This window comes from Ammospiza nelsoni, chromosome 10 (assembly GCF_027579445.1).
Source record: "Ammospiza nelsoni isolate bAmmNel1 chromosome 10, bAmmNel1.pri, whole genome shotgun sequence".
NCBI lineage: Eukaryota > Metazoa > Chordata > Aves > Passeriformes > Passerellidae > Ammospiza > Ammospiza nelsoni.
Genome location: NC_080642.1, coordinates 924,966 through 947,767, shown reverse-complemented (window position 1 = coordinate 947,767; position 22,802 = coordinate 924,966). Strand labels below are relative to the sequence as shown.

At 48.3% G+C, this 22,802-nt stretch overlaps 2 protein-coding genes across 3 annotated transcripts in view; one reads left to right on the top strand and one right to left on the bottom strand.

Moving 5' to 3' along the window:
• The first annotated feature begins 690 nt into the window (after nt 1–690).
• On the top strand, nt 691–16,200 carry DHX36 (DEAH-box helicase 36). Its single transcript, XM_059479109.1, has 25 exons — nt 691–904; nt 1,474–1,595; nt 2,510–2,711; nt 3,394–3,432; nt 4,133–4,303; nt 4,785–4,864; nt 5,727–5,801; nt 5,933–6,099; nt 6,645–6,726; nt 7,191–7,331; nt 7,813–7,915; nt 8,233–8,320; nt 9,166–9,221; nt 9,331–9,395; nt 9,859–10,002; nt 10,487–10,604; nt 11,051–11,149; nt 11,677–11,850; nt 12,140–12,226; nt 12,871–12,954; nt 13,053–13,152; nt 13,238–13,328; nt 13,722–13,842; nt 14,410–14,562; nt 15,185–16,200. The coding sequence occupies exons 1-25, from the start codon at nt 698–700 to the stop codon at nt 15,368–15,370; spliced, it is 2,955 nt and encodes a 984-aa protein (XP_059335092.1). The 5' UTR covers nt 691–697; the 3' UTR covers nt 15,371–16,200.
• Nucleotides 16,201–16,801: 601 nt separating this feature from the next.
• Nucleotides 16,802–22,802, bottom strand: part of ARHGEF26 (Rho guanine nucleotide exchange factor 26) — a 28,512-nt gene continuing 22,511 nt past the window's right edge. For both annotated transcript variants that reach the window (XM_059479111.1, XM_059479112.1), the window contains 4 exons: nt 21,303–21,518; nt 19,342–19,409; nt 19,058–19,162; nt 16,802–18,310 (listed from right to left, as the gene is read on the bottom strand). In XM_059479111.1, the coding sequence (XP_059335094.1) occupies nt 18,168–18,310; nt 19,058–19,162; nt 19,342–19,409; nt 21,303–21,518 (532 nt within the window). In that variant the 3' untranslated portion in view covers nt 16,802–18,167. The remainder of the gene's footprint in view (nt 18,311–19,057; nt 19,163–19,341; nt 19,410–21,302; nt 21,519–22,802) is intronic.

Here is a 22,802-nt window from a genome sequence, read left to right as displayed (position 1 = left end):
CAAGTGCTTTACAGCTTTCCACAGTGGATTTTAAGTTATTTATTTATATATCTATTTATTTGAGGCACACGTGTGTCTAAATGGAATCCTAAATAAAATCTCAAACCCCAGCTTTGGTGTTTGTTGGCACTGGGTGGCGTGTCTGCAGGAACCTGTGGAAACGAGGGAGCAGCTCTACATGTGGGAGGTTACAGCAGTTTTGATTCACTTGCAGTCCTTGTCAGTATCTAAATCGATATAGTACTAGAAATACTTTTCTAACACCTGGACAGCACTGGCTGCTCTTTGTTTCACGGATTAAATCTGTTTTCTTGTTGATTAGGCCTGAAAGTATACGAATTCAAACACTAAGAAAACGATACAAATTCCCAATTCTGCAACACAGCGGCCGGTTGGGGGACCCGAAGCCGGGTCCAGCAGAGCGGGTCAGGGTGAGGACTCGAACCCGGACCCCGCGGGTGGGTTCGGTCGGCTCGGGACCCGAACACGAGACCCGGGGGCTGGGTTAGGTGGGGCCGGGACTCGAACCCTGGGCCCGCGGATGGGTCCGGTAGGGTCGGACTCGAATCCGGGCTCCGTGCTCTGCGAGGCAGCGGGCGGAAGCACGGCGGCGGATGAGGCGGGCCGTGCCGGCGGATGAGGCGGGGCCGCGCCGGGCCGGGCCGGGCCGGGCTGAGCCGCGCCGGCACCCGCGGCCATGAGCTACGAGCAGCGCCGTGACTGGGGCCGCGGTCGCGGCCGGGGCCGGGGCCACGGCAGCGATGGCGGCGCCGCCGCCGCCTCCTCCGCGGCGGGCGGCGGAGGCGGGCGGGGACGGCACCCCAGCCACCTGAAGGGCCGCGAGATCGGGCTGTGGTACGCCCGCAGGCAGGGCCAGAAGAACCGGGACGCCGACCGGCAGCAGGTGAGGGACGCGGGGACGCGTGCTGGGGCGGGGGCCTGTCCCTCTCCGCGCAGGCAGAGCCGGAGGTGTCCGGTCGTGCCCGGAGCCCTGGGCACAGCGGCGGGCCGGTGTGTGAGCGCTGCTGTGGCCGTTGTTTGCGGTGCCCGGAGCCCTGGGCACAGCGGCGGGCCGGTGTGTGAGCGCTGCTGTGGCCGTTGTTTGCGGTGCCCGGAGCCCTGGGCACAGCGGCGGGCCGGTGTGTGAGCGCTGCTGTGGCCGTTGTTTGCGGTGCCCGGAGCCCTGGGCACAGCGGCGGGCCGGTGTGTGAGCGCTGCTGTGGCCGTTGTTTGCGGTGCCCGGAGCCCTGGGCACAGCGGCGGGCCGGTGTGTGAGGGCTGCCGCGGCCGTTGTTTGCGGTGCCCGGAGCCCTGGGCACAGCGGCGGGCCGGTGTGTGAGCGCTGCTGTGGCCGTTGTTTGCGGTGCCCGGAGCCCTGGGCACAGCGGCGGGCCGGTGTGTGAGGGCTGCCGCGGCCGTTGTTGGGCTGCTCGGGCTCCCCGCTGATGATGGACCCTGTGCTTTCTGCCCTAGAGAGCTGTGGTGCGCATGGACGAGCGCCGGGAAGAGCAAATCGTGCAGCTGCTGAATTCTGTCCAGACTAAAAACGACAAAGAGCAAGAAGGCATGTCCTGGTGGTCTGGGGATGAAGAAGGGTAAAGAGATATAATTACCAGTTCATTTATTTACTTTGAATTGCACAAACTTTCCACAAGCTGTCAGGAAGATGTGTCAGAAGTGATTTGCCTTTATTGAGTGTACTGGCTCAACAAATACCCTCCAGTTTCTCCACATGTCACATTGTCACACTGAAATGGTTGTAGTCATTGCTGTAAAACTCTTTCATTACTGCTGAGTTTAGGGTGTTGAATTTCCACTTAAACTCATAAAACTTCTAACTCATCTCAAGGCTTACTACAGTGGATGCATGGGACTTTTCAGCTCTCTTGGCCTCTGGAACAACTCTTCCTGAAGTGGATTATGGCTTCTGTTTTGAGTTATTGTGCAGTCTTGGAACATTTTCGCAGGGTCTGTTCTGGAGTCATTAAGGATTTGCAGGAATAGCTGGAATGGGCCCGTGTGCTGAATGAGGGGATTGGGGCTCCCTTTGGTGTGGGATCCAGTTATGGGGCAGTGGGTCAAGCTGTCCTTTTCTGATGATGCTTTGTTTTTGTTGCTTTGGGGCTTTGTTTGGTACGAAAGAACAAAGTGTGTTTTTTCTTAGATCCTGATGTCAGGTTTTTGGTGGTTGGTAGTTTGAGACTTTATTTTGGTTTAATGATTTTCGCTGCAGTGACAGACCCAGAGCGGCTGGCGCTGCCCCTGGATCCCTGGCAGTGCCCAGGACTGGGTTGGACACTGGGGTTTGGAGCACCTGGGGCAGTGGGAGGTGTTCCTACCATGGCAAGGTGGCTCTGGGTGGCCTTTGAAGTCCTTCCAACCCAAACCATTCCGTGGTTCTCTGTTCCCATGGACTGTTGGTTCATTAACTGCTGGATGTAATTACCTGCACTCTGCGTGTGGCCAGGCACAGCTGGGGGAATCTGAAGTTCTTGTTCTGTCATTCCAGCCCTGCTCCAGAGCAGCCTGCCAAAGTGAAACCAGATGCTGAGAAAGCTCCTGTAAGACAGATACCAACCTGGGAGAAAACATCCCTGGATTTGGATGTGGAATTCCTCTGTGAAAAAACCGAGCAGGATGCTGATTTAGATGAACAACTTAAAGAAGACTTAATGAAGAAGAGATCTGATCCCAGATATATTGAAATGCAGGTACTTTTCCCTGTGTTAAGTTGAAAACTTTTAACTGGATTTTTTAAAATTAAGCTAACCTCAAAATGTAATCCCTCATAATTTACTAGAAAGTCGTCATGATGTTACTTTTGCTAAAAATTATCTTTAGAATTCATAAAATTTATACCTATTGATAGAACAGTGGTTAAAAATTGGAAATTACAAATTTCAGAAACAGTTAGAATCTGAAATTTGAAGCTGACGTGTTGTTCTTTTGGGTGGGTGTCTCTTTCTTTTTTATGGATTGTGTCCCTGCAGTTATGTCTGAAACTAGAAGCACAGCACTGGGCTGTGAAGGAATGGCCTCCTGAAAACAGAGGGGGTTTTGTTTTGAACAGCCATGTACAGAAAATGGTCTTTCCCTGGACACCAGTTCTCTCTTCCATACCAGGCCCTACTCTTGCACCTGTATATACCTGCCTTGTTGTGTACTTAAGTGTTGGGCTGAAATAATTTTTCTAAATTGAATGAAACTGAAACAACACAGGAATTAAAGTTATTTCCCACGGGCCTGTGTTTATACAAGTGTGGCTGAGCAGTTTGTCATTATTTTGTAGTTTAGCCCAAACTAAAGGGTGAAATCTAATAGAGGTGAAATCTGTTCTATTGCTTCAGTGTTGAAAAGATGTTTAAAGAGAAACATTTTTTCTTTTTCCCCCAGAGATTCCGAGAGAAGCTGCCCTCATACGGGATGAGAGAGGTGAGTGTGCGTTGAGAGAGTCTCTGTGGTGCAGTGCTCCAAAGAGGGGCTGTTATTAATTGATGTTAATTCTTAGGCTGGTATCCCCTGTATGCAGTAGAAATGGAATATTCTGATATTCTGTTTGCTTTTGCAGGCTCAGTGGGTGATCAGTGAGCTCCTTCCTACAGTCCCTCTATTTGTCATAATGTCCTTGCTGTTAGGATTGGTTTCTTTAAATAGTCATACTGCCCTTAACAGTCCTTGAGGTGGGGAGGACGAGGCTGGGAAAGTGTTCCTCTTGGTACAAGAAATGTTAAAATATTGTGCTGAAAACCTTTAGTTTGTGCAGGCTTGGAGTCCAACGGGGCAAACTCTTGTGTTCAGCCTCCAGAGATCTACAGGAGCAAAGCAGGAAGCAGAAAGGTTAAAAATGTATTTCAGGCTTTCATTTTAGTTCTTCTATGTTGCTTTCATTCAGGATCTAAAGCATTTAAAGCTAGTGTTGAGGTTGAGCATGCCTTAAACCCTACACATGTGAAGTGCAAATGTGCAGAAATGGCTTCTGTGAGATTTAACGTTTTTGGTAGCATTACAGGAGGCAGCTGAGCACGTTGATACTTTGCTCAGAGTTCACCCCACAGGAGCAGGGAATTGTCAGAATCCTCCACAGCGTGTTTGCAGCAGCAGAGCAGTAACAGCTGTGTCTCTGTGTGGCCAGGAGCTGGTGAAGCTGATCAACAGCAACCGCGTGACGGTGATCAGCGGCGAGACGGGCTGCGGCAAGACCACGCAGGTGACACAGTTCATCCTGGACGACCACATCGAGCGTGGCCTGGGCTCCACCTGCAGGATCGTGTGCACACAGCCCCGCAGGATCAGCGCCATCTCTGTGAGTGCCCCTGCCCAGGCTGCCGCAAGTAACGGTGCTGGTAACCTGCACTCACTGGCTGTTCACAAGGTTCAGTGTCCGTGGAGCACTGGCACTGCAGCCTCCTTCTTCCCTGGCTTTAGTCATGGGGTACATCTGTGGGTTTAATGGATTTGGGCAGTGCAAATGCCCACTAAGATAAAAACTAATGCAGTGTCAGGCCCTCTAGAGGTGTGTTAATGAGCAGGAAAGAATCTGGCTTTCAAATGCTCTGTAGTTACTCTCCTTGGTAGTTCAGTGTCAGATGGCCAAGCTCTGAAACGGGAATGGGCTGGTAATGCTCTGTGTTCCTAGAGAGTCTTGTTCCTGGGTTGTTGCTCTCATGGGAGGAGAAAAGGTGTTCTTCAGGGCATTTCTTAATTTACAAACCTCTCAGAACCAGGCGTTCCTACTGGTGAGCAGCTCAGTCAGAGATCAGCCTGATTTTCTTTGTCCCCCTCAGGTGGCTGAGAGAGTGGCTGCTGAGAGGGCAGAGAGCTGTGGCAATGGCAGGAGCACGGGGTACCAGATCCGCCTGCAGAGGTGAGCGGCTCCATGGCAAGGGTCTCTTGTTATCCAAAGGAGACAATTTGAAAAGTACTTCTAAAAAGAAAGAACTGCTTTCCTGCTGGTGTTTTCCCCTGAAGGAATTCCTGCGAGGAAGGGATGAGCTTTTTGAATTTTAGGAAGAGGTTTGAGTGCATTTGCTATCTTTTATGTGACAGTGACTATTCTAAGTTAGGCTTTGTCTAATAAGTCCTGTTTTCAGCTCTTGTAAACGGTTCTGCTGTGGGCAGAAGTAAAACTGATGTCCCTAATCAATGAATTTCAAGAAAAAATGAAAATGCTCCAAACCATATTTCTGTGGAAAGCTGTGCATTTGCTACACATATTTATGGACCAATTCCCTGGGACCATGTAATAGGTGCAGTGACAGAAGCTTGCAGAGCAAAAGCTTTTACGTTTGTAGTTGGCTATAATTGAAAAATCTGAAGTGGTACCAGCACGTAAGGGAACCCGTTTGTTGAAGCAAAACTGCTGGTGAGAGAGGAGAGCTGAGCCCTCCCAGCATTTTACCTGGGGTTCATAGAATCTCTGCTATTCCTCTTTGCTCCCAGTGCTGTGCATGTGAGTGCCCTCTGAGCTGCAGGAGGTGGGGATCAGCACCTCAGTGTGCAGGGGATGGCACAGGGTGCCTGGAAGCCAGGGCCTCTCCCTGCTCCATTCCCCAGCCACAGAGGTGATGCAGCAGTGGCCCAATTCCTTGTGCTGTGAGTGAGGGAGGCAGTGAGGCACATTGCATCATGTCTGCAATGGCACCTGCAGCTGGGGTTTAAAGTTTTACAGCATTTTGTTAAATACAGAGGAAAACTGAGGAGTTCTTATTTTATTGTGTCTCTTTCAGCCGCTTGCCAAGGAAACAAGGTTCCATTTTGTACTGTACCACGGGAATTGTCCTGCAGTGGCTCCAGTCAGATAAGTAAGAGCTCCTGTTTAATGAGACACTGAATGCAATTATGGAATGAGTCCTGAGCTGTTCCAAACAGTCATGGCTCTGCTTTTTATTTTTTCTAAAAGCAAAAGTTTAACTTCTTCCCCTTCTCTTTTTAGGCACTTGTCCAGCATCAGTCATGTAGTTCTTGATGAAATCCATGAAAGAAATCTTCAATCAGATGTTTTAATGAGCATTATTAAAGATCTTCTGAATGTTCGGCAGGATCTGAAAGTCATACTGATGAGTGCTACTTTAAATGCAGAGAAGTTTTCCGAGTACTTTGGTAGGTGAAATGCTTCCTAGAAATGTTCTTCTTAAGTAATTTAGGCTTCTAAAAGTATAGTGCAGTTCTTGAATGATAGCATTGATTTGTATCAAAGGAAGAAATTACTTCAGTTTTACAAATACCTGCCAGCTGCTGGAGATGCAGTTTCTCTCAGTTTTATCTCATTGCTTCTGGTTTTGCTTTTCAGACACATTATGGAAACAGAATCCACAGAATATTTTCCTAGTAAATATTTACCACGTTTAGCATTCTTGCTCTGAGGGGGCAAGCAGATTGAACTTTGTGTTGTTCAGTCTCACAGCTTTTTCCAGTAGCTGGAACCAGTTGAACATCGTGGTGTGCAGAATACTGCCTGCTGCCCATCCTTCTTTTATTCAGCAGCCTTACTTGGGGGTGAATGTGACATCTTCCCTGACAACTGGAAATGTCCCGTAGACATGACAGCTATATTGCAGAACTAGTGAGGAATGTTTATTGCTTCTGTTCTTGCAGTGCAGTATTTCATCAGTGGTTTTAAAACTGAGTTCTGCCTCCCTCCACAGACCATTGCCCGATGATTCACATCCCTGGGTTCACTTTCCCAGTGGTGGAATATCTGCTTGAAGATGTCATTGAGAAGTTGAGGCAAGTGTTTTTTCTGAACATCGTTTCAGAGAGTATTTGGGCGGGGGCTTAGCCTAGTGTGTGTATGTTCAAAGATTAACTTGGCATAAAGAAGAGTTGCCTGTATTTTTCAACAGTAAACCTCCTAAGGGGGGCCTTGTACAGTAATTACAGGTTACCCATAATTCCACAGTTACCTGGGAATATTGGCTTGAGGGGGAGAACAGTTTCTCTGTTGCTGTGGTGAATTTTCAGGTCTCTAAATTAAGCTAGTCTTTCTTGCTGTTCACTTTTTTCCCCTACGTGTTCTCATACTTAGTAGGGCTGGTCCCTGCTTTTGTAAGATTTCTGTCAGAAGAGAAACTGAAGATTCTTACACATGATTTAGCTAAAGCACAGCATATTGTCCATGGTTTGAAAACTGTGCAGCTGCTGTAAATGCCCTCAGTTTCAAATGAAATTGTGTCTGCTCCTGCTGTGCACAGGTACACCCCGGAGAAGACGGACCGCCGGCTGCACTGGAGGAAGGGCTTCATGCAGGGCCACATGAGCAGGCCAGAGAAGGAGGAGAAGGAGGAGATCTACAGGCAGCAGTGGCCAGGCTACCTAAGGCAGCTGCAGGGCAGGTTGGGCCCAAGTTTCTCTTCTGCTTCCATTTTACAGGCAGCTCTGAAGTGACAACCATAAATTAGTGCTGTGTTGTGTTGCTGGGCTTTAGTAACAGTGGGATAGTGGCTGCTGTGGAAAATGGTGATGGAATTATCTGTACAGTTGGCTGGCAGCTAGTGAAGTGCTTTAGAGACAGCAGGATTAGCTCCCTTTGCCTCTGAGTTGTTCAAGTTAAATTTCAGTTCATTACCTAAATACAAATTGTCAGTCCCTGGCTCATCAATGAGAAGGAGGGAGGTCATGCAAGTGCTTCAAAACAGTTCAGTCATGACATGGTAATTCCTCAGCAGTTCTGAACTGACAATAATCACACTGAACTAAATGTGGAGAGCCCTTTGGAGGTGCAGGAATTGCTCAGAGAACTGAGCTGATTGCAGGTGGGTTCATGGCTGGGTGGCTCACTCAGAGCTTTACATGTCTGTGCTTTCCCTGCTGCAGGTATTCAGCAAGCACAATCAGTGCCTTGGAAATGATGGATGATGACAAGGTGGACCTGGACCTTATAGCAGCACTGATCAGACACATTGTGCTGGAAGAGGAGGTACAGTGGGACTGAGCTGGGGGCAGTGCCAGAGCTGGCAATGGCTTTGGCTGGTTACACAGAAAGAAGAGAAGTTTTTGTTTGCTCTTCTAAGTAATTGAACAGTTTTGAACTACTTTTATGTTCAGATAAATACATGGAGGTAGCTCTTTTCTAGAAAAAAAAAAAAAAAACCCTTGACAGACTGTACCAGGCTGGGTCAGTGAGGTTTCACATCTCACATGCCCACCATATGTCAGTGTGCAAGGAGCTGGCTCTCTGTGCAGTGTGTGATGTGTTCTGACCTCTCTTCCCTTCACTGCCTCTTTTCCCCGTAGGATGGTGCAATTCTGGTGTTTCTGCCAGGCTGGGATAACATCAGCACTTTGCATGAGCTCTTGATGTCTCAAGTCATGTTTAAGTCAGGTAAAACCCAAACTCTCTGTGGGACTTCTGGCAGTGGCACTGGGGGCAGACTCCTTTTGCATGGGGTTGCTGCAGTTGGGCTGGATTCATTTTTTCCCTTGTCTCCTCTCCAGAGTGTTCAGCAGGTTTTGTGTGTCTGGTGTCCTTTCCTCTGCTAACAACTCATTTTCCTCAGTGTGGGAGTGACAATCTGAAAAACAACCTGACCTGCGTCTTCTTCCTCTTGTCCTTTCCTGCAGCTGGGAGAGCTCCCATCCAAAACTAAACTCCATTCTGTGTGTGCTTCCTCTGTGCTTCATCCTTGAGCAGCTTCCCCTGCTTTGCTGATCGTTCCCTTAAATCCTGTTGATTTGAGAATTTCTTACAATCCCTCAAGTACTCTGTGCCTGTCTGACACATTTAACTTGTCCTTTTGCATCTCTCATATTTCCATCTCACCTGTCTTAGCTGGGCTCTTGGCTGTTCAGATGGTGACTTGCAGTGTGGTTGTGTACATTCCATAGATGCAGAATTCCAGTTCATTGGAAGATTGAGTGTCAGTTTGTGTATTAAACTTGACCAATTATTTAATAACTTCAGAATTTAAAAAGGAAGTCTGAATTACTATACATAACTTCACATATTGTCTTAACTCTTCATGTTGTAGCATCGTAAAAAAGGCCTTTATACCTTTTTACTTTAGAATTTGCTGTTATGATACAAATACCTGTGATCTCAGAGCAAGAAGCAGTAGCCTGACTTGCGGCCTATTTTCTCTGTTCTGCATGGTTGATTTAATAGATTTTCCTGTAAAATTGGAAGTTTCTGTGCTTACACCATATCTTCTACTGATTTTTAACTTTCAGATAGGTTTATTATCATCCCTTTGCATTCACTGATGCCTACTGTTAACCAGACTCAGGTATGCTTCTCTTTTATTGCAATTTTTCACAACTACAAGAAAAAAAAAAAAAGAATGAAGCACATGTTTGCTTTTGGCAAAGACATAAATGGGCCCTGCATAATTACAGGTGTTCAAGAAGACCCCGCCAGGAGTCAGGAAAATTGTGATTGCAACCAACATTGCAGAAACCAGGTAAGTGCCTGGCTGCCCAGAGCCAGGAAAGCTATGTGTTTAACAAAATAAATGGAAGTGATGATTTAAAGTATAAGCCTCTTTGGTGTTCCTGAAAATATGTTTGCGTTTGTGCCGTTAATTTAGAAATATTTATAGACTAAACAGAGTTTTCCTATAATTGTTTTAAACAATCCAGCCAGCTCTGTTGTTTTGAACAGTTAAACTACAGGAATACTAAACAATTGCTAGAATGATTTGTACAGGATAATCTGAGCTGCCTGTCCTCTGTTCAGAGTCCAAGTGGGAACTTCTGCCAGACCAAGGAGAATAAATCAGTAACATAGTTCTTAATGAAATTCCAAAGGCAGATTTTTTTAATTGCTGACTCTGTTTGGGAGGGAATAAAGAGAGGCCAAAGCCAATCCTAGGTCACACTTGCAAAGGTGAAAAGTTGCTTTTTTTTCCTCTTTTTTTCCAACAGCATCACGATTGATGACGTGGTGTTCGTTATAGATGGGGGGAAAATAAAGGAGACTCACTTTGACACCCAGAACAACATCAGCACCATGGCTGCAGAGTGGGTCAGCAAAGCCAATGCCAAGCAGAGGAAGGGTCGAGCAGGAAGGTAGGAACAGGGGGTGCTTAGGGAAGTTTGGGGATGTTGAGTTTCCCACAGTGCTGAAGGTTCTTTATTATTTGCATGTGCTGGCACAGCTGGCTCCTGTTCCTGGGCAGGGAATGATTTCCTTGCCTTCCTAGGAAGCTGAATTGACTTGTGCTGTGTTTAACTCCACAGTTTCCCTCCTATAGAAGAGTGTCCTGCATTTTGTAATTTTTGTCATTGCCCTCACACCTGATTTATGAGGCTGATACAGTAAAGTGGAAATGGTGTAAAAATTAATTTCTGTGTTCTCTATGCTTCTTTCCTGCTGATGGGTCTTCAGAAGACTGAAGTGGGTTTTACAATTGAATGCATTTCAGTTCTAATTCCTGGAGGAGTTTTGGGAAGCTCTTTGTAAGAAATAGACCCATAATGTATCAGTTTCGTTGGTTAAAAAAACCCAACAAATGCCCAAACCCATAAGAATAGTTTCTTTAAATCATTGCAGGGTTCAGCCAGGCCACTGTTACCATCTGTACAACGGGCTGCGTGCCAGCCTGCTGGATGATTATCAGTTACCAGAGATCCTGAGGACACCCTTGGAAGAACTTTGCTTACAAATCAAGGTAAAGGCAGGAATCTTCAGAAATATTTATTACCTATTTTTCCATTGGGATAAATGTTGAGAGAATAAGTTAATCCAACTGTGGGCCTAGAGTTGTTCATCCAAAACAGTGAGAATGCCAGTGAGTCAATTTATATGATCTCTTAAAAGAATTTTACTACAAAGTCGTTTTAGAACTGGTGTGAATTTCCTTTTTGGCAGTTTGCATTGAATTCCTTACAAAAGCAGAAGGATTGCCATGTGTAAGTGAACTGAATGAAGAATAGATTCTTCTGCTGCAAATTCCATCACTAGTACATTTTTTTGTCCTTAGTTCTTAACCCAAGAAGTTCTTACTGGGGCTGTGAATTACTCACACTGCTTCAATGAGTGTGGTTACTGCTAACCAGTTTTAGACAACCATCTTTCTCCAGCTGCTGTAGGCTTTTGTTGCGATTTTTCTTTCAGATCCTGAGGCTTGGTGGAATTGCCTATTTTCTGAGCAAACTGATGGACCCCCCCTCTCGTGATGCTGTGATGTTGGCCATAAATCACCTCATGGAGCTGGTAAAGTGTTGTTCATCTGTTCAGAGCCGTGGTACTGTGGGTGTCACCAGGCAGGGGTGCCTGCACAGCTCTGGGCATTGCAGCCCCTTCCCCTTGCGCAGAGCCTCGGTGGACCCTCACTGCACAGAGGGGACATTCCACACAATCCGTGGTGCTTGGGGCCCTGCAGAGTGCTGCAGAGGGACTTTGTAAAGGACTCCAAACACACACGTGGCCCTGCACTTCGGTGACTCCCTCCTCTGTACCCTGCTGCCTCCCTGCTGCCGGTGGGTCAGTGAGGAGCTGGAGACAAACGAGCACGTGGGAGGAGCACCTTGTGTCATCGTTCCCTTGGCTGCTGGGGCAGGAGAGGTTCATGGCACATTTGTTCTGCTGACTCCTTGCTCTGGTGGCATTTGTACAGATGCGTTGTAGCCATAGATAGGAACAGCTGGTTTGGGTATTAGTGGGGGATACCTGTGTACCAAGGAAATGCTCCCCATTTCATATGGTGTGTGTTTCTTCCCTCTCTGCCCTTGTGCTGGCAGAATGCTCTGGACAGGCAGGAGGAGCTGACTCCCCTGGGTGTGCACCTGGCACGGCTGCCCGTGGAGCCACACATTGGGAAGATGATCCTGTTTGGAGCCTTGTTCTGCTGCCTGGACCCCGTGCTGACCATTGCAGCCAGCCTCAGCTTCAAGGACCCTTTTGTCATCCCTCTGGTAAAGTCTCACAGACCACAGTTACCTGTGGGAATTTAAGAATCTCAGGAGGACGCTGGGACTCAGTGAGGTGTTATAGTTTAAGAGCACTTTCATTAGTGTCATGGTAATTACATTTTTACTAGTGAGTTGCCTTTGCATACTATGAATTATCATTTTTCCTGTGGAATATTTGAAATAACTATAATTTTCATGTGTTACATACAAAGTACTGCTGTACAGATGTACCTGAGTTTGGAGAAGAGAACTGTCATGTCAGTCTAGGTATTATGTAGGTTCTGATTTTTAGGGCAAAGAGAAAATCGCAGATGCAAGAAGAAAGGAGCTGTCAAAGAACTCGAAAAGCGACCATCTGACTGTGGTGAATGCCTTCACTGTAAGCATGTTTTCATGTGGTTTTTTCTCCTAGAATTTTAATTTTAATAATATTGATGATCCTAAGGAAAAAGCTGATCAGCTTATGCTCTGTAGGCTTTCTTGTTTGGCTTCTACAGAAACATGAAACCCAACCGATTTTCACCCTTCTAGTGTTGCATAATCTTGTCTCCAGGCTCAGTAACCTGATTTCTGGAGGACAAGTCTGAAAATGACAAAGGAAACACAGTACTGTAGTTACCTTGCTGAAATTGTTCACTTTTGGCCTCTACAAGAGGCTGAAGCCAGCTTCAGAGTGTGGGATGTTGTGCTGTACTGTGTTGTGGTGAGGAGAGGAGGAAATAAACGGCCTGGAAAACACAAGTTACTGCCCAGAACTTTAACTTTGTTAATTCCATCAAAGGGTGGGTGCTGTGGCAAACACAGCCAGGTATCACTGCCCACCAGGGCAAAAGGAAGGCTGTGATTCAGCATGTTGTGCAGTTGTGTTTCTCTGCACTGTGGTGTGTGCACATATACAGAGAGATCAAAGGACTTGCTTTCTCCCTGGTAGGGAACATGTTTGATGACCTCCAGTTTTGGCTGTCCTTAAGTCTGTAGTGTTCACTTACACAAACCCCTTACACCTCTGGTTTCCATTCCCAGGGCTGGGAAGAGGCTCGGAGTTGTGGTTTCAGGAATGAGAAGGACTATTGCTGGGAATATTTCCTGTCCTCAAATACCATGCAGGTAACAGCACCTGCCAGGGCCACACGGGATCCTGTGTGTGGGGAAGAGCAGGAGCCTTTGGCACAGCATCATTCTGTGCAATGTTTGTTGTTTCCTAGATGCTGCATAACATGAAAGGGCAGTTTGCTGAGCATCTCCTTGCAGCTGGGTTTGTGAATAGTAGAAACCCCAAGGATCCCAAATCTAACACCAACTCAGGTAACCATGGAGGGAAAGGGAGCACTTATCCCAGCTGAAATCTCAGCTTGCAGAAGTGCCTCACTCTCTTTGCTGTCTCCTGCAGGTAATGAGAAGCTGCTCAAAGCAGTCATCTGTGCTGGCCTGTATCCCAAGGTGGCAAAGATCCGGCCCAGCTTCAGCAAAAAGAGAAAAATGTGAGGGTTTGCTTTAAAGCTGGTTTGTATTCAGGGTGTTTTCTACATGGCATAATTTGGCAAGGTGAAGCAGTGGCTTGAGTGAATGGCATGAATGAATCTCACTTTAGAGTTGGAGTCATGGTTGTGCATTCCTTCCTCTGAGAAGGGTGGGATTGTTGATTTCTTAACATCTGGATTCCTGGTAGCACCTGAACTAACTTGTGTGACCTCTCAAGCCATGCATGATGTTACAGCCTCTCAGTAGCACTGCTCTAAAGGGGTTCTACAGCAGCAGTTCAAACACTGTCACTCCTGGTTCTTTGGGAAAAGACCCCAGGGATCCTGCTCTGTTGATTTATCACTTCTTGTATTATCAGACTTTTTTTTTTTGTTGTTGTTTTTTCTTTGAAGGGTGAAAGTTTGCACCAAGACAGATGGATCAGTGAATATCCATCCCAAATCAGTGAATGTGGAGGAGACAGAGTTCCATTACAACTGGTTGGTGTACCATTTGAAGATGAGGACCAGCAGTGTGAGTCAGAGCTGTGCTTGTGGGGTTCATTTGTTTTATTATCCCCTCTTAATGAGACTGGGTCAGGGTTCAGCCTTTGTTCTGGGGCCTTCCTGTCCTAGGCCATTCCTTGTACACACCATCAGATTATTTCCTTTGTGATACTGGGGTATTGTACCACAAATAATCAACTTCTGTAGTTTAGTTCTTGGGGTTTTGTTGAGGATTTGGGTTTTTTAAGGTCTGGCAGTAACAGGTGTAAATTCTTTTAGTGTGTTTTTTTTTTTTTTGTTTAATTTAAATACAGTCCTAACACTTCTCAATATGCTGATGTTTTTTCCTCTCATTGTTTGGAGCATCTGGTTTCATTTCACCACTGTGTGAAAGACTGAAAGACTTGGGACCATTTTTGCCCTTGTGCAATCTAATTTCGTGTAACTTTTTTTTAACTGAGTTGCTTCATGCATTCTTTAGAATTTCTGAGTAACTGAGTAAGGATCTTCTGGAAATCTGTAGGAGTCTCATTAAGGATTACTGATGGCACTGGAGATATTTAGAGGGTGATCAGAGAATTCTGTTGTTGTGCAGATTTACCTGTATGATTGTACAGAGGTGTCTCCATACTGCCTCTTGTTCTTTGGAGGGGATATATCCATTCAGAAGGATAAGGACCAGGACACCATCGCTGTGGATGAGTGGATTGTTTTCCAGTCTCCAGAAAAAATAGCAAACTTGGTCAAGGTAACTGTTTCAAAATCATGTACCTGGGAGGCTCAGTGTAACACTGGTTCTGCTTAGGGATCTCTGGATTCGATATTCCTGTGGGCCTATTGATTTATCACTCAGGGAGATGATGTTTGAAATGCACTCCCAGCAAACAGTTCTAGCACACAAAGTAAGCAAAAGAGATTTAATTTTGCACAGATAGTGTGGGATGACTTGGTCAGTACAGGCGACATCCACACAGATGTGGAAACAGGAGAGTGGGGCTCCTCAGTTAATAGGAATGGGTTCCATAGCACTGTTTAATATTAGATCCCAAAAATCATACCGGACTCTTTTTTAAAATTTTATTTCTATTTTAAACCAGTCTTTTTAATCCTGAGGTAGTTAGCTAAGTGCTGGGTGGGCTGTAAGAGGCATCACTTCCAGAGATGGTCACCTCTCATCAAAGTGACTGGGTTTTGAGAGTGTTTGATTGTGAAAATAGCAGTGTGGAGATGAACTGAGGGGAGAAGAGCAGGTATAAAGGTTGGGAGAACAGGGGCCCGAGGCACTGGAACCTCTCTGTTGGTGCTGTGTGTAGCAGTAACACCCATCTCTTGCCTTTTTCCTTCTTTTCCTTTCTTACAACACTTCCCAGAAACTGAGAAAAGAACTGGATGACCTTCTACAAGAGAAAATAGAGAGCCCCCATCCCGTGGACTGGGATGACATCAAAAGCAGGGACACAGCAGTGCTGACAGCGATCATAGACCTGATCACCACGCAGGAGAACGAGGGCGTGCGGAACTTCGCGCCGCGCTTCCAGGGCGAGCGCTACAGCTGACGCCGCCGGCCTGCGCCTCCCTGGCACAGCAGCTCTGAGGCTGGACAGCCACTGCTGTGGGGGAGCTGGAGCTTTCCTCGTCCTGAGGAGCAGTGAGTTACCTGGGCTAGCTGGCAGTGTGTGTATGTGCATGTGTTCCGTGCTCCGTGGGGCTTCGCGAGGGACGGAGAGGCAGCTGGTGGATGGTGTAAGGTTCTTGTCCTGCTGTAGCTGTTTTCTTTGGGATTTTTACCCATCAGGTGACAGATATTTAAAAACCCTGCTAAAATACTGCTTAGTAATACCTAAACTGTTTTGGTTTTTTTTTTTCCTTTAATGGGGTGTGGTGAGTAATTACACTTGCTGTGTTATTCCAGCTGTGCAGCAGTCTGCTCACCAGTATTCCACAGAAGGTAATTACAGCTTAATTTAACTAAACTTGAAAACACTTGTTGAATTTGTATGGTGGGAGGAAACAATCTTCAGAAATTCTCCTTTTCTGCATTTCATCCCATTTAATTAATCTTCCTTTGTTTTCTGTCCCCATCCATCATCACTACTGACTGAAATAGCAGATTGCGGAAAGCATGGTTAGATGAAAGTCATGTTGGGTTATGTGTTAAGGGTTCATTGCATTGGAGGCTTTTTATTGTTTTGTATTTTTTTAAAGAAGTTCATGTATGGGTTATAGTATTCCATTATGAGTCTTTTTTTGCAAGTCTTATTTCAACTGTTCTCACTGTTTTGAATGGTCTCCAGATATGGAAGATTATTTGAATAACAAAGTTTGTTAAGGATTTTGAGGTTTATCCTTGAGAAGAAAAACCTGGAAATATAATTTTTCTCCCTTCTTTGGTGTTTTTTTGGTTTTCTTTCTTTGCAGACATGACTCTAATCATCAAGTTCAGGGGGATTTATGCTTCATTCTGAGGAAAGCAGAGCAGCTCAAGTGAAACAAGTTGAAGTTAGTGGCTAGGCTGTGCTTTCTGTTGGGTTAACAAGGGATGGAGGGTGCCAAGCTCCTCATTGCCACTGGTTTAACCTCCTTCCCCAGCACCAAGTGACCATCCACCCTCAGGTGTTCTAAATGAGGAGACAGAGGAGGAGAATCACCCTGCCCTGGGGCTGGGGATGCCAGAGGGAGGCTGAGGAAGGGGAGGGAGGAGGCAGGCCTGGTGCATTCTCTGGGGGATCACCACATCAGGTTGGACCCCCAAGCAGCAGAGGGAACTGAAGACTTTTCCCATCTCCCCCTTAATGGTGCCTCAGCAATGAGATGCTGTCCCAGGCACTGCTCCAAGTCCAACAGGTAAATGGGATCTATGACATGAGGTAGGACACAAGATCGTGCTATTTATCTTTACAGAACAGGAAAATGTAAAATGCCAGTGTTTACTGAAGAGATTTACCTTCTCTGACAAAAATGACATTGTCAACTGGTGGCTTTATGGCATTTAATACAAAATCAAAACTTTTTTTAGTAAGGATTTAAAAGCACTTTATTGATTGTTGTCCTATAAAATCATAGAAGTCTTTTAATTCCTGAAGAACTGTGTCCAACAATAGGAAAAATGAAAAATGTCTTTACAAAACATTACAGCATTTTTTGAAAAACTAGGTATGAAAAATATATACAGTGCATTAAAAAAATCTGAATAAAATTAATGCCTGGATTTATACATTCAGTTATGTGTTAAACATCCACATGTATACAGTAAAATTTGTTAAAACAGTAGCAGTGTTTTTACTATGTTAAATAAGTCTTTGTTCAATTTACAGTTTCTCTCATTACTATTCTATCAGTCCACTTATAAATTAATTTGCAAGGCTGTATAACCACTGTCACACTGTCCAGATAAGTATTTTTGTACAAAATTACTGCCTTCCTAATGTAGCTTAAGTTATTAGATCTACACATCTTTACAAACAGTTCACTCACCACTGAAATCAGCATCTTACATAAAAACCAGCAGAGGCTGGGGAAGGCAACAGAATGAAGCCTTGGTAGTACAAGTTGTCCCCTCGTTTCCACACTGCTGAGTCAGCAGCTGGCCCTTAACACAGAGGGTTTTTCTCATCCACATCCACACTCTCCCACCCCTCTGCAGCCACCTGCCCTGAACTCTGCTCAGCCACGAGTGCATTTGTTCCCAGAGCAGTGAGTGCAGTTCACGTTCTCATCGCCCCTGTTCTGAAGCACTGAGTGAGGCGAGACCTCAGTCGACAGCTGAGGAAGCCATAAACAACTGCCCCCACTGCCAGCACTAAATACCTGTGACTCTGCAGCAAAACACCTGTGCTAGGAGGGAGCAGCAGCACCTGCTCTGCACAGGGCGGTGCCTTTATCCAGCTTGCAGAAATCCTTTGCCCACAGCAGAACCTGGAGCAGTCTGAGCAGCCTCATGGAGCTGCAGAGTCCTCGTGAGGTGCTGCCAGCTGTGCCCGTGCCAGGCCAGGGCCAGCCCTGGACTTGCCCTGGAGAGGTAGGCAGCCTTTAGAGAGGCCAGAGCTGGGCACTGGAGCTCAGGGAACACACGGCTGCTGACACAAAGACAAGTGTGACACAGGGCCTGGGGCTGCAGGACAGCCAGCACTGCTGAAAACAACTTCAGGTGCTCCAAAGCAGAAGGAGCGGGAGCACAAGGAGGCAGCGAGGCAGGAGCTGCAGGAGTGCCCAGCCACTGCTGCAAGCGCTGCTGCTGCTGGGGCCGGGGCTCAGCCCGGAGCTGTCGGAGCAGGGATGCCAGTGTCCGGGTGCTGCTGGGCTGTGGCCCTGCTGTCCCCTGTCCCAGAGCAGCCCCAGTGGGGTGAGGCACGGCTACACGTTGGTTTCCAGCCCCAGCAGGCGCCCCATGCGCTCCATGTTCTTGTCCAGGGTGGCCCTGCAGGTGATCTCCTTGGCACACTCCGAGGGGAACCAGCCCCTCTGGCCGTCCCGCAGCCGCTCCCCCTCGTACCAGCCTGCGGGGAGGGACAGCAGTGACACCTCTGCACCGACCCTGCCCTGCCCTGGGGGCACTGAGGGGCATTCTGCATCTGCCTTCACTGGGGATCGTGCACCAGGTCAGGAGAGCTTTGGCAGGTGTTTGCAATCCAGCCAGACCAGGTAAAAAATAGTATGTGCAAAGCATTGCACAATTTCACTGTCTTTTTTGTCATTCAAATATAGTTTGAAGTAATGCTATAGTACAGTGACAGAATCTCTGATTTCACAGGTAACTGAGCAACAGCAAGTTAGAATTTAGTCCCTCAAGTACTGACTTGGGCAGCACTTGGTGCTATCGGTGCCATTGTGGGCAGGTCTGGGCAAGAGCCACAGTGATCTTGGGACACAGGATCCTGTGTCAAACCTCAGCTCAAGCACCCTGTGCCAGAGCTGCAGCAGGAGAGCCCAGGCCATGGCACGACAGACTGGGGCTGTTTCTCTTGGACAACCCTGGCACTCGCTAGAATGTCTGAGCTCTGTGGTTTTAGACTAATTCAATTTCCTATTTGTGGACACCTCCCATGCCAATACTGGCCAGCAGCCATGTTCTACAGCTGGTTACAGCTGCTGCTTCCTTTAGAAACCTGAACCCAAATGCTCACGTTTTCCTTGGAAGTTGAACTGTTACTCACTGCAGCCCTGTGCTAATAGGAAACACATTTCTGTAGCTGGATCTCCCTGCAAAGGTGACAAATGGTTACTGACACAAAATCCTCACTCACCGTCATTCACTTTTTGATAAACCAAAACCACATCAGCGACTTGGAGAGAGAGCTCATCGGCCTGCTTGGCTGTGTACGTCCTGATGGTCTCCACCTGAGCCAGGCCTGGGGAAGGAGAGAGCCAGGCTCAGTTACACCAGTCACGGGCTTTTACTACAACAAGCACCATTCATTTAAAACACTTCCACTCTACACCTTCCCCCATGCCTCGGGGCGGCTGCAGCCCAGCCCCAGTGAGGGCAGTGCCCTGCAGAGCACCCAGCAGCCCCAGCATTGTCACTTACTGGTCCTGTCCGTGTGCTGCCTGTCGCTGTCCTGGCCCAGCGCCGTGATCCAGCGGGCTCTGTCACTCCTGCAAAGCACAACCGTGTCCCAGCTCATGTCCTGGAGAATGCTCAGCTCTGAGGCTGCCCCTGCTGCTTCCAGTGCCTCCATCTCTCCCTTCAGCCCCTGTGAGTAACCCAGCACCTCTGTGTATGCTCTGCCTTCTTCCCAGGGCCATAGAAAGTTCTCACCTAACACTGGTGCTTTTCTCCTTAGGACCCAATGCCACAGGAGGGGGTGAAACATGATAAAACTGTGCTGAGAGTCTTTGGTTCAGAGAAAACATTTCAGTTTTACCTGCACAAAATTATTCTGAACTGTTTGGCCTTGGAAATCCCCCTCCCATCTTCTCAAAAGATAAGACTATAAAAATAGGTAACTTAAAGTACAGGAATTCTTTTCAGACTCTTGCTCTGAGCGATGATCAGCTGGACTGCTATTTATACTGCAAACAGCACAGAACAAATCAATAATAAGTCTGCAGAACAAAATGTCTTTTCATACAAAGCCCAGACAACTAAAAATGTCCTGCATTTTTTCCCCAATAAAATTGCATTTCCAAACAAGTCTGAATCATCTCCTGCTTTCATAATGAGATCTTTAATAGAAAGCACTGATGATCTTCAGTTCCTTTCATGGTTATTCTAAACTTTGAAAGCCAACCTAAAACTATCGATTTTTCCAGGCAGGGACGCGTCTGGAGCACTCCCTTTCATGTCTCTGTCCTGCCTCCAGCTTCCCCCAGAACAAGTGAACTCTTTCAGCGCTGGGAGGCCGTGAGGAAGCTGATGGCACATGCACATCCCAGAGCAGACACTGGGTGCTGCTGCTTTCTAAGGCAGGGCACTCCTATGGCACGTGCACATCCCAGAGCAGGCACAGGTTTCTAAGGCAGGGCACTCCTCAGGGCGCCCCAGAGAGAGGAGCAGAGCTGCTCCTGCCCTAACCCTGCTGCTCCATCCACCATCAGCACATCCCAGCGCCTGCTCAGGGCCCAGAGCGCTCTGGCTGTGCCTGGGACACTCCTGTGCCACACCCTGGTGCTGTGCCTGCAGTGACAGCCCCACGGTGACAGCCCCACGGTGACAGCCCCACAGTGACAGCTCCACGGTGACAGCTCCACGGTGACAGCACCACGGTAACGGCCCCACGGTAACAGCCCCACGGTGACAGCTCCACGGTGACAGCCCCACAGTGACAGCCCCACAGTTACAGCCCCACGGTAACAGCCCCACGGTAACAGCCCCACGGTAACAGCCCCACGGTAACAGCCCCACGGTAACAGCCCCACAGTGACAGCCCCACAGTTACAGCCCCACGGTGACAGCCCCACGGTGACAGCACCACGGTGACAGCCCCACGGTGACAGCCCCACGGTGACAGCCCCACGGTGACAGCACCACGGTAACAGCCCCACGGTAACAGCCCCACGGTGACAGCCCCACGGTGACAGCCCCACGGTGACAGCCCCACGGTGACAGCTCCACGGTGACAGCCCCACCGTGACAGCCCCACAGTGACAGCCCCACAGTGACAGCCTCACGGTGACAGCCCCACGGTGACAGCCCCACGGTAACAGCCCCACGGTGACAGCCCCACGGTGACAGCCCCACCGTGACAGCCCCACCGTGACAGCCCCACCGTGACAGCCCCACCGTGACAGCCCCTGGCAGCACTGACCCTCGGGTGAGGCTCCCAGCACAGGGCTGGCCCCCACAGGGACCTGCCCGAGGCACAGCTACACTCATCTCTGCAGGCAGAGTTCCTCCCTAATCGAGGCCTTACCCAGCAGTTTAAATTAATAACCCAGAAGAAGTAATAGAAAGAAATAAATAAATAAACATGTGCTACTGTGGGCAGGGCGGGAGGAGCTGCCTGCGGACACAGCCAGGTGCAGAAACCCCTCGGCAGCGGTACTCACTGCGTGTCTGCTCCCAGGAGCATCTCCACCCTGTCGCCGGCGTGGTTGCTGAGCAGCAGGAGCCTGAAGAGGTGGGAGGCCGCGCTCCTGCCCGGGTGCAGCATCCCCGGGGCGCCCCTGCCCGGAGAGGAGCCGGGCCCGGGCTCGTCCCCGTCGCAGGGCAGCACCAGCAGCTGCTCCCGCAGCGAGTACCCGGTCACGTTGTAGCTCTCCTCACTGCGGGGCAGGCAGGGAACAAAGCCGGGTCAGGGCTCGGATCCCCGCTCCCTTTGGCCGCCAGCAGCCACGGCCGCAGCACCGCGGCGGGGACGGCTCTTCCAGCGCCTCCCAGCCCCACACAGGGGTGAGCAGCTGCTGTCAGCGCTCTGTGTAACGCAAAGCCCCAGCTGAGCTCCCAGGGCACGTTTTCAGACATTTTCACCGGGGTTCTGGGAAATAAACACTGACAGGGCTTTGGGCTCTTTCTGCAGAATGACTTTGTGCGCTCCCAAATGACGGACACACAGCATGCTTCTAATGGAACCAATTCTGCTCAGATGCCCTGAAGCAGGGCATGGGTTGACTGGGGTTTGGTTTTTTAGGGTAAGTTTGGGGATTTTTGGAGGTGTATTTTTTTTTTTAAAGAAGTCAGTTCAGTATTTTAGTCTAAATAACTCCTTAGCCAAAGGAAGAACAGGCAATCCCAGCTGGGAGTGCTGCCATCACTACATGGGAATCTTGTGTCTGAAAAAGAGATGTGTCTATGCATTTATGCAATGAATAATAAATGCATTTCTTACGAATTAATCAACTAGTCTGTACATGTGCACAGCTAATCATAACAGAACCTCTTACTAATTAATCAGCAGATAAACCTCTACAAATCCTTCCCACTCCTCACTTCCATCCCACAAACCCGCTGGATCAGACTGCTGCTGCAGGGACCCAAGCACAAGTAGAAGCAGTGAGTGCATTTCCCACGAGCCCTCAGGGTGAACATTGCACTGATTTCAGCTCAGGCCCTGCCCCAGCCCACAGCCAGGTCTGTGTGAGCAGGACTGGGCTGACCCTCCCTGAGCCCCTCGGCTGAGCCTGTCCTCAGGATCCAGCATCCCCACACCTGCTGCCACTGACTGCTCCTCTCAGGACACTGCATTAGTGCTTGGCAAGTATTATGGCATTTTAATGATTAAAAAAAAAATCAGATTGCATCTACACACAGCAGGGGCTACAAGGACAACTGGCAGAAGAAACATTCCCAATAAATTAAAATCTGGGCAGTGGGGAAAAGCAGATTTTTATCCCTCTTCAAAGCCTTGCACACATGCCAAATCCCTGCGTCCCCTCCTGCCCAGCCTTGGGGAGCAGCCCTGTGACTGGAGAGCCCTTGGGCTCCCTCCTCTGCAGCATCTCCAGCAGGTCAGAGGCACAGCTCAGCAATGGAGCCAGGGCAGAGGCAGGGCTGGAGATGAACTCTGGTAAAGCCCCGAGTGCAGCCTCAGAAATGCCCATTTTTAGCTC